We start from the raw sequence: 14844 nt of genomic DNA on the forward strand, positions 1-14844 counted from the left end.
GTCCTCTTATTAACAATATGTCTACAGTTTTATGAGTTTCGCTGAGCTAAATGGACATCTCCGGGGAGGGATCGATTTAATTAAGTTAACACACACCTAGTCCAACGACTATGTCTTTCTTTTAATTGCTTTAGATTTAGGTCACTTCTCAATGCTCCTGGAACAACATACAATAAAGGTAGCTATTTGCCTGTAAGCTTTCTATGAGTCAACTCTCAGGTGTCCATGGAGTCAGTTTCCATGGATAAATTCAATTCTTGTTAAGGGGCGGTTCTTAATTCAGGGATTAAAATAGACACTGTTGTTTCAAAGAAAGATAAACTATTTGTTTGAAGACAATGGGTGTCGATTTAAAGTTTTACTGAACAAAGTGAATACACTGTAATTGTATAACACTGGTTCCCTGGTGTGGTATTATATCTGATACATTTACATTAGACACTTGTTAAATTGAACTATCATATTCCAATGAAATTAGCTGCAGAACAACCACATGGATCTTAGTATTATCCAATAATTGTATCAGTGGACACTGATTTTCAGTATTTTTCTTCCCATGTTTCATGTCACAGACGAGTACAACACATAAGGAAGGTATTTGGTCTATCCTGCCTGTGCTGGCTCTTTGAGTCCCTCACCCCATAGTCTGAAAAGTGTTTTTTAAATTATATTTATCCAATCCCTTTGATAATTACCATTGAATCTGCTTCCGCCACAATTTCAGTTAGTACATTCCAGATCAAGCAACTTGCTGAGTTAAAAAAAAATCCTCTCACCTCCACCTTGGCTTTTTTTTTTGCATAGTTTTATATCCAATTTGAGCATTCATAATAATGGGTAAAACATTTCTTGTTAAGAAAAAAATGGCATTAATGCACCCCAAGAGTATAATAAAACATTATACAGTGCAGTTTTGGGAATTACAATTGCTTTCATGCATAGTGTAGGCTATAATTTGCCAAAACAGCCTCGGAAGTCAATATTTTGTACATTATACCACAGGAGGGGGGGTGGGGGGTGGGGATGGGGGTTTGGGGAGGCAGGGATGGTGGTGATTGACAGAGTGCTCTCACAAATTATGAGTAATGTTCTTCTGTTCCTGTAACTCTGAAGACCTGAATTAATCCCTATGAGTGCATCCCAGCCCTTGTGGCATCTACTACCAAGAAAAAAAGGACACCAATGTCATGGGATTACCGTCACTTTTAAATTCCCCTCCCAGTCACACAGCTCTGGGACATATATCACCATCATTTCATTATTGCTGGGTCAAAATCCTAGAATTTCCCACCTGGTAACCTTAGGATTGCACCTTTACCATAAGGATTGTAACAGTTTAAGGAAAGGGCACCAAATGATGGGCAATAGATGTAGCCTTGCCCAAATCCCAAGCAGGGAATATATTTTAAAAATTGCCCCTGATGTTCCTTTAATTCTTCATACATGGTCACTCTTCCTGAATAGACTGTTCCAAACAAGGACTAAGAACATCACAATGCCTTACTGAATATACTGCAGCTTGAAGGCTTTACGTTTCTATTTATGGGCTGTTATACAATATCTCTGACCTAGCCAGAAACAAAAGCAGACAGAATTAAGAATCTAAACAATTGCAATGCATTACCAAAAGCACGCTTCCACCTTAACAACATCAATGAAACATTCACTCATTAAAACAAACATAGCTGAATAACCTATCAAATGTTGAACCCCAGCAGCCCCCAGAAAATCAGGGCTTTAAAATTTGTATTCGGATACAAAGATCGTCAATCTGATCACCGAGCTGCCTCGGAAGTTGATGACGGTGTTCACAGTGACCATTTCGAGATCCAGTACAATGTCTCGCGGCCCGCTGACTGGACGGGTCATCACCAAGGTGGCACTCACGGGCCCAGTTTGCTGTGGGTTTGTGAAGAAGGCAAAAAATAAAAGCTTATTATTTAAGGGTGTCAGTAAACATTGCTCATTTTAATTGAGTACTGTGTCCTTGACAATTCGATCTCAGAGGGCACCATTTCTATAGCATTAAGATTTTCCAATTTCACTCAACAAGCAGAAATTGAACATTTATGTAACGTCTGCCTCCAAGAGTAATTGTCCTCACTGTCACTAGTCATGATTTGGGAGGTGGGTGTTTTGGAAGGAAGGTTCTATGAAATGTGCCTCAGCAGCCAATCTGGATGGGTTTAATTGATAGCTTCAGGGTGGCTAGCCTTGGCTCTGACAGGGGGGTAAATTCACCCCCAATCCCACAGGGGCTGATTTTTGTCAAATAGTCAAGAATTGGTGCCGGTTTTGCCAAAATGATGATGAAACAGCAGCATTTTAAATATTGTATTATTAATCACAGCACCAGGTTTGGACATAGGGGCTAGGCTTTTCTGGCCTTGCCATGGCAGAACCCATGATGGGCGATGCTGCAGGTCAGTCAGAAGTCCATTGACTTTCGGCAGGAACGGAAGATCCCAACAGCGGACGGGTCCGGAAAAACACAGCCACGGGGTTACCAACTCTTGCCGAACTTATTCCTGGCTGTTCCCTCAAAAGAACCCCCCCGCCTTCAACTACACCCACCGCCACCACCCCTCCCCCACCCCCAGTTAAACAAACATTTCCCTGATCTCCAGAATTATTGTAACTAAATGCTCACAAGAAATTGAAATAAAAACGCCTTTGTTTTTATTCCCCCTGTGATATTTCTCCCTGGATTGCTCCCAGCAGTGTTGAGAAGATTGATTTTCAATTCCTGAAGACCCCAGGGCAATTCTGGAGAGTTGGTTACCCTATTTGGCATTATTTGCCTACTTAAGGGCCCCAGTTGGCTTGGGGGTAGGAAGGCCATCCACAAGCCTTCTCAACCTGGACTTAATTGGGGCAGAGACAGAAAGGTGGTGGGGGCCCCAGCCGGCACCCTCCCAACTGATTAAATGACATTCCCACCTCACACTTGCCTCAGGTGAAGGCATTAAATTCTGCCCCTAAGAGTGTAAAGAAGATGCTGAAGGAATCAGTCCAAATATGGGAGCAATATTCAGTCTTGGATGGACCTGGGGTTTATAGAGACTTGGATGCTGTGTTAGGAGGGAAGCATTTTTGTCACAACAGAATAAACCATGCTGCTCGAGGCAGCTTGAGCAACATAGGTGATATAGGAGTTCCACAAGCTCAAAAGAGACAGTGAGGCCAAGAATGCTGATAGGTCAAAAGATCAAAGAGCGGAGATGTATAAAGGTAGAAGGTGCTAGCTGTTGATAGGACTTACTAGGGACACAAAGAAATTGTATTTGAAAAATTGAAAGAAAGAAGATATGTGATAAAGCCAACAGAAAACATGCTTATCCCAAATTGAACTTAGATTGATCTTGTCATATCTATTTCAGAAATGCTTTACTAGGCTAATACTCCCAAAATGTATTTTTGCTTTTTCTGTTGGACAATCAGGTGCTTTACTTTTGCATTCTCAAGTGTAGCTACAGATGCCAAGGTCTTACCCTCATGTAGAACTCCCTGCCTTCATTCCCAGATTTGATCTGGAAGATGTAATAGGCACCTGGGTAGCGTGATGTGGCCTGCATTTGGAAGATGTCTGAGGGCACGTTCCTTCCTGACACAATGTCCATGTATTTGTACAGAATGGTGAATGGCTGTTCCGTACAGCCTGGATTTTCTCCATGACACATACAGCGACTGCAACACAAGTAGGGAAGTAACATGTCAGTGGACAGTTCTCACGATGAGATGTTTAATGACCTTTAAACCCATTAAGCTGACAATTTTTCCATTGGTTAGTGTCTACTTTCAGCTAAAGTGTTACTTTACAGCGCTGCTGTCTGCCAGTGTACTTACTTTTCATTCAACTGTATGTAAGGGTCCTGACACTTCACTTGCTCCAGACATTTGTATCCTCCTGGAATGTTGTAGCAATTCTGCTGTTCTGTACATGTGTGATTAGTGGCCTCGCACTCATTAATATCTAACAAACAGAGAAACATTTAGACATATTGTCCGCACTCTGGTCTCTACAGCAGCGCAAGCCACAAGATTCTCCCCCCTGGTAAATGTTAATTGGCAGAAGCGTTGCCAACTCTGACTGGACATTTCATCAGATGACCTTTCTGTCCAACTGCCACACCCCTACATTCTCACCACGGGTTGCCCGACATGTCCATCTTGCAGCACCCCGCCTCCCCACACCTATCAGAAAGTAGATGCTCCCGATTGGATGGTTTGGGCTCTCAGTCAGACAGGCTTTCTTTTCCCAACCCCCATCTCCAATATTTTTAGAACTAATGAAAGAAAATTATTTTTGAGAGAAATGACCAAGGATAGCTTCCCCATGGTTGGTCACAGCAAGATCCTGGAGGTTGACCCTTAATTCTTAAGAGACTCCAAGGCAATCCTAGACAGGTTGGCAACCTGAACTGGCAGGGATTTCAGGATAAGTGGCAGTTTAAACATCAGCACGGGTGACACTAGACACTGTGACCTGGACACAGTGGATTAGATTCATGTGTTGCGATCAGCTAGTGCTGACTGACACTCGGAGCACAGGGAGGAATTGCATTCTACAGTGACACCAGAATCAAAGTCTCAATGTGTGGATCCTGACATACTGCAGGGCTGACTTCCCAGCTAGGTGTTGCTGCAGGAACCTGTTACAGGCTGCACACATCAAGGGGTCATAAGATTTGCTGTCTGTGATGTTTCATCTGTTGAAACGAATGAACAGAAAATACACGTGAGTGCCAAGCCCACCATTTAGGGGGATATGGTAGCAGAGCAGTGCTGTCACTGGCCTAGTAATCCAGAGACCCAGGTTAATGCTCAAGGGACACAGGTTAAAATCCCACCATGGCAACTGGTGGAATTTAAATTCAATTAATAAAATCTGGACTATAAAGTTAGTCTCAGTGATGGTGACCATGGAACTATCATCGATTGTCGTAAAAACTCAACTAGTTCACTAATGTCTGAAAAGGAAGCATATCTGCTGTCCATCCCTGGTCTGGCCTACATGTGATTCCAGACCCATAGCCATGTGGTTGACTCTTAACTGCCTTGTGAAATGGCCTAGCAAGTCACCCAGTTCAAGGGCAATTAGGGATGGGTAACAAATGCTGGCTTTGTCAGCGACACCCACATTGCATCAAAGAATTTTTAAAAAATTTCCCGAATTGTAGCCTGTGGAGTGAGACACCACACAACCAAGGATCATCTTTACTCATGGTGTAAAAGCAAAGTTGATCAACATAAGCGCGCTCGGTGCATGTGAGTGTGCTCGTGTGCATGCTTGTATGTGGACTTAGGTTGGGATTTTCTCAGGGCTTTGGAGACAGGCTGGATGTGGGAGGGATGGTAAAATTGTGGGGAAAGGTGTTGTGGGGGGGGGGGTAAGCCTAATGTATTCCCGCTACCAAGGGATATTCCCAGAGGCGGGAATGGGAGCAGCTCGACTGCCCACCAATTAGTTGGCCGATTTACGGCAATTTTACAAGGCCGCCAGCATTTTGCCAGTGTCTTCCCTCTGAAATGGCCTAGCAAACCGCTCAGTCCAAGGGCAATTAGGGATGGGCATCAAATGCTGGTCTTGCCAGTGATGCCCACATCCCATGAAAGAACGCAGAGAAAAAAAAGCATTTTGTGTTTGCAGAAATATTTTAAAGCAGTGTTGGACTGAGTCCCTGCCACAAGGGGGAGCCCTGGCAGCTGCCTGGAGGTGGTAACCCAGCGGTATCCCAGGGCGGGACCTCGGTTCCAGGGGCTTCATGCCCTGAAGAGGGGGACCCTGGGGGGCAATGGAGGGGTTACCCTTCCAATCAATGGGGCCTGCCTGGTCACAGCACAGGAATAAAGTGATGCACTTGCCTTTGAGGGCGCCTCGATATAGAGGCGCTGGCTCTTTCCTCTTGTAACCTCAGCACCAGTACACCACTCTGGGTGGCGCTGCTGAGGTTGCCAAGCTGCCAGCCCTCTGATCGGGCCGGGCAGCTCAGTGAGGCAGGCCATGGTCCTGCATTGCTGTAACACCGCTGTAATCCCTCTGCCCTCCCACACAGACCTGCCTGGGGTCCCGGCATTGGAACTTCCATCATGGCGGCTAAATCCAGGCCATATTTTCCCTTCTGCTGAGTCCTGGCGAGGTTACGTGCCAAATAACACAAGTTGGGGGCACAGGTCAGGTTCAATACAATCAAAGAATATTTTATTTGAATTCAGCACGTTGTTCAAATGTGTTGGGCACCTTGAATGCGTGCAGGAATGCAATGTCAGAAGGAGGCCAGTGTGCGCTAAATTAAAATTCCAAAAATAACGCATGATGTTTCAAGCCTCAAGGCATTTTGTTTGATGTGAAAGGGACTATAGAAAAGTAAAGGGAGTGGTAGTTAACTCCTATCAGGAAATATGAAGCATGGCCCCATGAAACAGCCTGCGGACCATTAGGATTCTTCCAACCAACTATGGGCCTCTGTTGTTTGCTTGCATGGCTGTGGGGTAATGATTGAGCTCAACAATGGAAGGTGAGGATTAGAAACAAAGGTCGTCTGACAGGTCTCTCTTAAAATAGTTCTGATTCCATTACCGGTTGACCATGATTTGTAACCTATGTTCCTTACATCATTCCTTGTTGGCAGCGCCCATTTCCAGAATCAGTGGGCTAAAAACAAAAAACTGCGGATGCTGGAAATCCAAAGCGAAAACAGAATTACCTGGAAAAACTCAGCAGGTCTGGCAGCATCGGCGGAGAAGAAAAGAGTTGACGTTTTGAGTCTCATGACCCTTCAACAGAACTGAGTAATATTAGGAGAGGGGTGAAATATAAGCTGGTTTAAGGTGGCGGGGGTGGGGGGTGGGGGGTGGGGGGGGGAGAGAAGTTGTGGGGGGAGGGGTTGTGGTTGTAGGGACAAGCAAGCAGTGATAGGAGCAGATGATCGAAAGATGTCACAGACAAAAGAACAAAGACGTGTTAAAGGTGGTGATATTATCTAAGAGAATGTGCTAATTAAGAATGGATGGCAGGACACTCAAGGTACAGCTCTAGTGGGGGTGGGGTGGAAAGACTAACAGGGCATAAAAGGTATAGATTTAAAAATAATGGAAATAGGTGGGAAAAGAAAAATCTATATAAATTATTGGAAAAAACAAAAGGAAGGGGGAAGAAATGGAAAGGGGGTGGGGATGGAGGAGGGAGTTCAAGATCTAAAGTTGTTGAATTCAATATTCAGTCCGGAAGGCTGTAAAGTGCCTAGTCGGAAGATGAGGTGCTGTTCCTCCAGTTTGCGTTGGGCTTCACTGGAACAATGCAGCAAGCCAAAGACAGACATGTGGGCAAGAGAGCAGGGTGGAGTGTTAAAATGGCAAGCGACAGGGAGGTTTGGGTCTTTCTTGCGGACAGACCGCAGGTGTTCTGCAAAGCGGTCGCCCAGTTTACGTTTGGTCTCTCCAATGTAGAGGAGACCGCTTTGGGAGCAACGAATGCAGTAGACTAAGTTAGGGGAAATAATTTTGCTTCCAATCTCCACCCCTCCATCATTTTCACATGGTCCATCTCTGACATTTCCCTTCCCTTCCTTGACCTCTCTGTCTCAATTTCTGGTGATAGACCGTCCACCAATATCCATTACAAGCCTACCGACTCCCACAGCTACCTCGACTACAGCTCCTCACACCCCGCTTCCTGTAAGGACTCCATCCCATTCTCTCAGTTCCGTCGCCTCCGTCGCATCTGTTCTGATGATGCTACCTTCAAAAACAGCTCCTCTGACATGTCCTCCTTCTTCCTTAACCGAGGTTTTCCACCCACGGTCGTTGACAGGGCCCTCAACCGTGTCCAGCCCATCTCCCGCGCATCCGCCCTCACGTCTTCTCCTTCCTCCCAGAAACATGATAGGGTCCCCCTTGTCCTCACTCATCACCCCACCAGCCTCCGCATTCAAAGGATCATCCTCCGCCATTTCCGCCAACTCCAGCATGATGCCACCACCAAACACATCTTCCCTTCACCCCCCCGGCGGCATTCCGTAGGGATCGTTCCCTCCGGGACACCCTGGTCCGCTCCTCCATCACCCCCTACTCCTCAACCCCCACCTATGGTACCTCCCCATGCCCACACAAAAGATGCAACACCTGCCCCTTCACTTCCTCTCTCCTCACTGTCCAAGGGCCCAAACACTCCTTTCAAGTGAAGCAGCATTTCACTTGCATTTCCCCTAACTTAGTCTACTGCATTCGTTGCTCCCAATGCGGTCTCCTCTACATTGGAAAGACCAAACATAAACTGGGCGACCGCTTTGCAGAACACCTGCGGTCTGTCCGCAAGAAAGACCCAAACCTCCCTGTTGCTTGCCATTTTAACACTCCACCCTGCTCTCTTGCCCACATGTCTGTCCTTGGCTTGCTGCATTGTTCCAGTGAAGCCCAACGCAAACTGGAGGAACAGCACCTCATCCTCCGACTAGGCACTTTACAGCCTTCCGGACTGAATATTGAATTCAACAACTTTAGGTCTTGAATTCCCTCCTCCATCCCCACCCCCTTTCCATTTCTTCCCCTTTCCTTCTGTTTTTTCCAATAATTTATATAGATTTTTCTTTTCCCACCTATTTCCATTATTTTTAAATCTATACCTTTTATGCCCTGTTAGTCTTTCCACCCCACCCCCACTAGAGCTGTACCTTGAGTGTCCTGCCATCCATTCTTAATTAGCACATTCTCTTAGATAATATCACCACCTTCAACACCTCTTTGTTCCTTTGTCTGTGACATCTATCACTGCTTGCTTGTCCCTACAACCACAACCCCCACCCCCACCCCCACTTCTCTCCCCCCACCCCCAACCCCACCTTAAACCAGCTTATATTTCACCCCTCTCCTAATATTACTCAGTTCTGTTGAAGGGTCATGAGGACTCGAAACATCAACTCTTTTCTTCTCCGCCGATGCTGCCAGACCTGCTGAGTTTTTCCAGGTAATTCTGTTTTTGTCCAGAATCAATGTTCATCTATTTCATTTCCTTTTATTCCCGTGGCGAAATGCCTACAGTTGTACGATAGGAATTAGTTGAACATCCATGCGGGGGGAATCGCAAGGGTGCATCTTCCCCAACCCCTAACTAGAGTGTCCTTCAAGCAGAGAATACAGCCCTTGATAAATAGCAAGTGAACAATGCCAGCTACCCTTTACCTTGGCAGCTCCTGTTGTCATTGTACATCGTGTAACCCTCAGGACAGATACAGAAGTAATCGCCTGGCTCATTCACACATCGGTGCTGGCAGAGGAAGTCTGAGAAACTGCACTCATTGATATCTAGAAATGAGAACCAATATCTGGGTTGGAAACTGTAGACAGAGCAGCGTTGTGTTGTGCTTTCTAGATTTATGAACAATCGGTTGCTTTTCTACCATGCTGTTACACTTGTGACGTATTTACCCTGCTCAGAGACGTAACAATATGTTTCGCTTTGTGCATAAAGTTAAAACGGCCTTTCATTAAAACTTTATTATAAACATCTTACTTGAAAGATGTCCTTTAATGCTATGTAATGCCTGTGCTGACACTGCCCCAAACTCAAAACAGATTGAAACCTTACAACCTCAGGGAAAGCAGCCATTCATCCCCGGTACTCTGGCTCAAACACAAGTCCAAGAGGTGGAAGGCCGACTTGTGAGCCCACTGTTTCATTCTAATTCTCATTTCTTTTAAATTTGAATATGTTTAATTTGCCAGATCATGCAACAGTATAATAGGAATTAGTAAACTAGGACTGAAAGCAAGTAAAATAAGATGGAGTTACGCTTGCACGGAAACATTTACAAACATAAACTAATATAATGATAGGGCAGGACTTTCCCTTGGGATGGAAATCCAGAGGTTGGGACTGTTTCCAGGTCCCAAACGCACCCTGCAGTGGTGGTGGTAGCTTGGAGGGAAACAGTAACTCATTGTGATTTTCATTGGGGCGTCCAATTAATGGTCAATTAGTTGCCAGATGACGTCTGATTAGAGATAGTGGTCAGGCTCTCAAAGATGGAGAGCCAATCTAAGGCCTTCTACTTTGAAAGGGGCAGGGTGCTGCAATAGAAGGTGTGTAAAGGAAAGGGCCCTTCAAAATGCTGGTATCCTCTCTCCAAATTCTGTAAACTTAAATAGGGTCTTGCATCCCAGCCCACCACTGTTGGGGAGGAACCCTGCAACAAGCAGCCTACGCCTGCTCCTACAACCAGGGGGAGCCTCAAGGCCAGCCTAGAGTGCTATCCAAACCACACCCCACCCCCCACCCCCCACCGCCCCCCCCCCCCCCCCACCTCCCCCTCCCCATCGCTCTGGGAGCATGATTTCAAATCCCACCATGGCAGCTGGTGGAATTTAAATTCAATTAATAAAGTCTAGAATATAAAGCTAGTCTCAGTCATGGTGACCATGGCAACTAGCTGGTTCACCAATGTCCTTTAGGGAAGGAAATTTGCCATCCTTACCTGGTCTGACCTACACGTGACTCCAGACCCCACACTAGTGTGGTTGACTCTTAACTGCCCTCTGAAATGGCCTAGCAAGCCACTCAGTTCAAGGGCAATTAGGGATTGGCAACCAGTGCAGGGCTTGCCAGTGACGTTCACATCCCATGAAAGAATGCAGAGGGAAAAGAAATTTTGTGATTGCAGAAATATTTGAAAGCAGCAGTAAATAATCCTGTTGCACACTTCGAAACTAGTGTTACCTCTACATTGCTGTGAGGTAAATCAAATACATAAAATAGATAATAAACCAGTGAAAAACAACACTGTCTGCTATCCACTGCACGCAGGAGGGTAGCTCTGCTGCTTCCCCACCCCCCCACCCCCGATCCTGTCTCGGGATGGGTGGGATGGTGCCACGGAACTGACAAGCTGGCCATTGGGGCTATTTCTAGCTCCCAACCGCCTCTTTCCAGCCCCAGTAAGGGCTCAAAATCCTGCCTGTGTCTGCACTGATCGCAACAGTGCCGAGCAAGCTTTTGGTTACCTGTCCTACTATTGCCACATGTGGCTTGCTGTTAAAGTTTTGTCTGATTACACTCCTGTGAAGCACCTCAGGCCTTCTTAAACCGTGTTCAAGGCACTATAGAAATGCAAGTTGTTGTTATATTTTTGACCTGCATTTTCTAATCCTGATAAAGCTTATTTTAGTCCCAAAGAAATAAATTCCAAGCATGTATAGCTACACCTGTGAGTCATTTCATTCTGAATGAGTTTCGTTGGGTACAATGGCCTTTTTCATTCATTGCCGCCTTGCAATCGTCTGAAGAGTAAGCTGGAAAAATACATTTTTATGCAGTGTGCTCCTGATAATTCAAAATTTATGCTAGAATAGATTTGAAATATGTGATCATTTGAATTCAACAAAGTGAGAATTTAGTGCTGAGAAAGACTGATTGATTAGATAATTTAAATGAAGTGACTGTGAATGAATATAGCCATAACTACATTCCAAGCCAGGACATGAGACAGCTCAAAGCTACAATTTAACTCCAAAATATAGATATTATATATTTTTTAAAAACCCTTACTATAAACTTAGATTTTTTAAACACAGTTTCTGCAATAAATTCATGTGCAGTGCCTGAGTGAGTATAGGGAATCTGAAGTTTCTCGCAAATGATGAGCACTGTTACAGAGAGGCCACAAGGTGGCGATCTTCAGCTTTACAGCCTCAGAGAGTTAAAGGAGACTGAGCATTTGCACTAAATGCCCATTCAGGTTCTCTTATGCTGTGATTGCTTTTACATTGTTTTGAAGGGCAAATCAGAGGGAAAATATGTTAATTTTTTTCTGTTTCTCCCTTACGCTCTCAAGGTATTGCCCCAGATTTAAGTTTCCATTTGCTCTGTTTTTACAATACAAGGGGGAGATTTTCTGCTTTGGTCAACCATGGTGGGGTGGAAGGAATCACAGTGCAGGGCCTGGGGTGGGCGGGGAGGTGAGCAATTTCCAAATAGCCATTGGCCAGTGGGCACGGTCCAATAGCAGAAGTGACAAAATGGAAAGTTTCTTCTTAACTCTTTTCCCTGAAGCCTGTGTATTTACAGCCTGTCTGGAGGATCCTTATTTTTAAAAAAGTTTCCTGATTCCTCAGAGACAAAGTCTTCATCTTGAGCTCTCAGGGGCCCAGGAGTCCCGTGGTTTGAGCCTTATTCTGTGTGGAGTTAGCTGATCTTAGCCCGGGTAGCAGGAAGGATGTTACAATTGGTTTTAAAGCTATAGGCAACTGTGTGTGTATATTTGTGGACATCAGGTCAGGATAGGATCAAGCTCGGCTGTGATGCCCTCCATAGTCTGATAACCGGCTGTCGGTCACTGTAAAGACTCACCCTGAAAAAATGTTCACTTGGGCAAATTACCCGAGGGTGACTGGTAGTCACATGGAGTAGTTCAGGTGAACATTGTTAGCTGTGGCTCAATTCTTGCCTCTGAGTTAGAAGGTTGTGGGTTCATGTTCCTCGCCAGTAATTTTAGTGCAGAAATCTAGGGTAAAACTGCAGTGCATTGTTCGGTCGAGGCATTAAACCAAGGCCCTGTCTGCACTCCCAGGTGGGCAAGTTCCCATTGGCACAATTTCAAAGAAGAGCAGGGAGGTTCTATCTGATGCCCTGATCAATATTTACCCCTCAATCAAGATCACAAAAAAGCGTTTATCGAGTCATTATTGCACTGTTGTTTGTGGGAACTTACTGTGTAGAAACCGGCTGTTGTGTTTCCTACATTACACCAGTGACTAAGCTAAAGAGCACTTCATTGGCTGTCAAGTACTTTGGGACGCCCTGAGATCATGGAAAGTGCTGTGTAAATACGAGTCAAGTCATTCAATAGCATAAGTGTATTTAAAGGAAAAGCTGGATAAGTACATGAGGGAGAATGGAACAGAGGGTGATGTTGATAGGGTGAGATGAAGTGAGGTGGGAGAAGCCTCATGTAGAGTTTGAACAACCAATGTGGACAGCTGGCTTGTTCCTGCGCTGGGGAGTCCACATGAAATTAATTCCACGTGGCTGTGAAACTAAGGGAATATTTTCAAGGAAGGGGGGCAGAAATTGGGGAGCAAAAAATGCCTTGCATCGAGGGAGTACATGGAGTACAAGCTTACAACATATTGACACTTCTTCTCGGACTGTAATTTCATGTTGGATGATGCAAAGGGTATTTTGACAAAGGTGTGTATGGTAACACACATTAAAATATGTTATTCTGCTGGGACTAGCATTTGTGGAGTTTAGGCAGTATGTGACAAAATACGCTGATGGGGTCTATTAGTAACTGTTCTTCAAACTCCCTGAGACATGGCATCACTCCTTCTGTGTGTATTCTTTTATTTAATTTCCACCCATGAGTAACATTTTCCTGTTGTGAAACAAACTCCACTGCACGGTTTCACAGTTGGTCGATTCCATATACCCAAAACTACCTTAATATCCACAGTAGCAGAGCACTAAAAATCACTGTAATTTTAGTCGATGCTGCTCATTTTTGTAAAGCGCTGTTGCACACGTTTTGCTAAAACTTTGCCTTTTTCATTGAGTTCAGTTCATTCTAATAATGAGCTAAACTGGACATTATGCCTGTGGCCTAAGTGTCAGTGGTCGCGCTCTCATCTTTGGGTCATAGGTTCAAGTCCCACTCCAACGACTTAAGCACATAATTTAGGCGGACACTTGACAGTGCTGTACTGAGGGAATGCTGCACTGTCGGATGTGCTGACTTTCAGATGCGACATTAAACCGGGGCCTTGCCTGCTCTCTCTGGTGGATGCAAAAGATCCCATGGCATTATTTCAAACAAGGCCAGGGATAATTTCCCCAAGGTCCTGGTCAATATTTGTCCATCAATTAACATCAGTGTTAAAAAACTCAGGTTCTCTGCTTATTACTGATCTGGGAGCTTCCTGAGTGCAAATTGGCTGCCACATTTCTTAGTGACTTGAGAAATGTAGTCCTTTGAGACATCCTGAGGTCATGAGAGGCGTTATGCAAATGCAAGTCTTTCTTTCTTTAAGATTGATGACTAGCTGTAACATCTCACATAAGGATTAAATTCTGTATCCACTCACCCACTATGGTCTGTTGTGCAACTACCAAGATCCAGGGTTGGAGCAAGAAGGAACAAGCTGTCCTGGTACCTAGTGTTGTTGGTGTGGAAGCTTTACTTTCCAATCAATGCTGTTCCCTTAACTGACTCATTCCAGGTTCCTGCACAGACTTTAACCTGAGTTTTTGCGTGAATATAAAACTGCAGCTCATCTCACATCACTCTTGAGATTTACTTGTCTGGATTTGGTTCAAACGTGGACAAAAGAGCTGAACTCCCGAGGTGAGATGAGAGTGACTGCCCTTGACATCAAGGCCGCATTTGACTGAGTGTGGCATCAAGGAACCCTAGCAAAACTGGAGTCAACGGGAATCTGGGGAAAACTCTGCACTGTTTGGAGTCATACCTAGCACAAAGGAAGATGGTTGTGGTTGTTGGAGGTCAGTCATCTCAGTTCCAAGACATCACTGCAGGAGTTCCTCAGGGTAGTGTCCTCGGCCCAACCATCTTCTGTTGCTTCATCAATTACCTTCCTTCTATTATAAGGTCAGAAGTGAGGATGTTCACTGATGATTGCACAATGTTCAGCACCATTCATGACGCCTCAGATGCTGAAGCAGTCCATATCCAAATGCAGCAAGACCTGGGCAATATCCAGGCTTAGGCTGACAAATGGCAAGTAACATTCACACCACACAAGTGCCAGGCAATGACCAACTCCAACAAGAGAGAATCTAACCATCACCCCTTGACGTTCAATGGCATTACCATCACTGAATCCCCCACTATC

At 45.0% G+C, this 14844-nt stretch overlaps 1 protein-coding gene across 2 annotated transcripts in view; it reads right to left on the reverse strand.

Moving 5' to 3' along the window:
* Positions 1-343: 343 nt before the first annotated feature.
* The window catches only part of fbln5 (fibulin 5), a 93637-nt gene continuing 79136 nt past the window's right edge, over positions 344-14844 (reverse strand). For both annotated transcript variants that reach the window (XM_078562159.1, XM_078562158.1), the window contains exons 8-11: positions 9181-9303; positions 3847-3973; positions 3492-3687; positions 344-1899 (exon numbers count right to left, since the gene is read on the reverse strand). In XM_078562159.1, coding sequence (XP_078418285.1) covers positions 1738-1899; positions 3492-3687; positions 3847-3973; positions 9181-9303 — 608 coding nt within the window. In that variant the 3' untranslated portion in view covers positions 344-1737. The remainder of the gene's footprint in view (positions 1900-3491; positions 3688-3846; positions 3974-9180; positions 9304-14844) is intronic.

The sequence above is a fragment of the Cetorhinus maximus genome, chromosome 18, assembly GCF_964194155.1.
Source record: "Cetorhinus maximus chromosome 18, sCetMax3.hap1.1, whole genome shotgun sequence".
In the NCBI taxonomy this organism is placed as follows: Eukaryota; Metazoa; Chordata; class Chondrichthyes; order Lamniformes; family Cetorhinidae; genus Cetorhinus; species Cetorhinus maximus.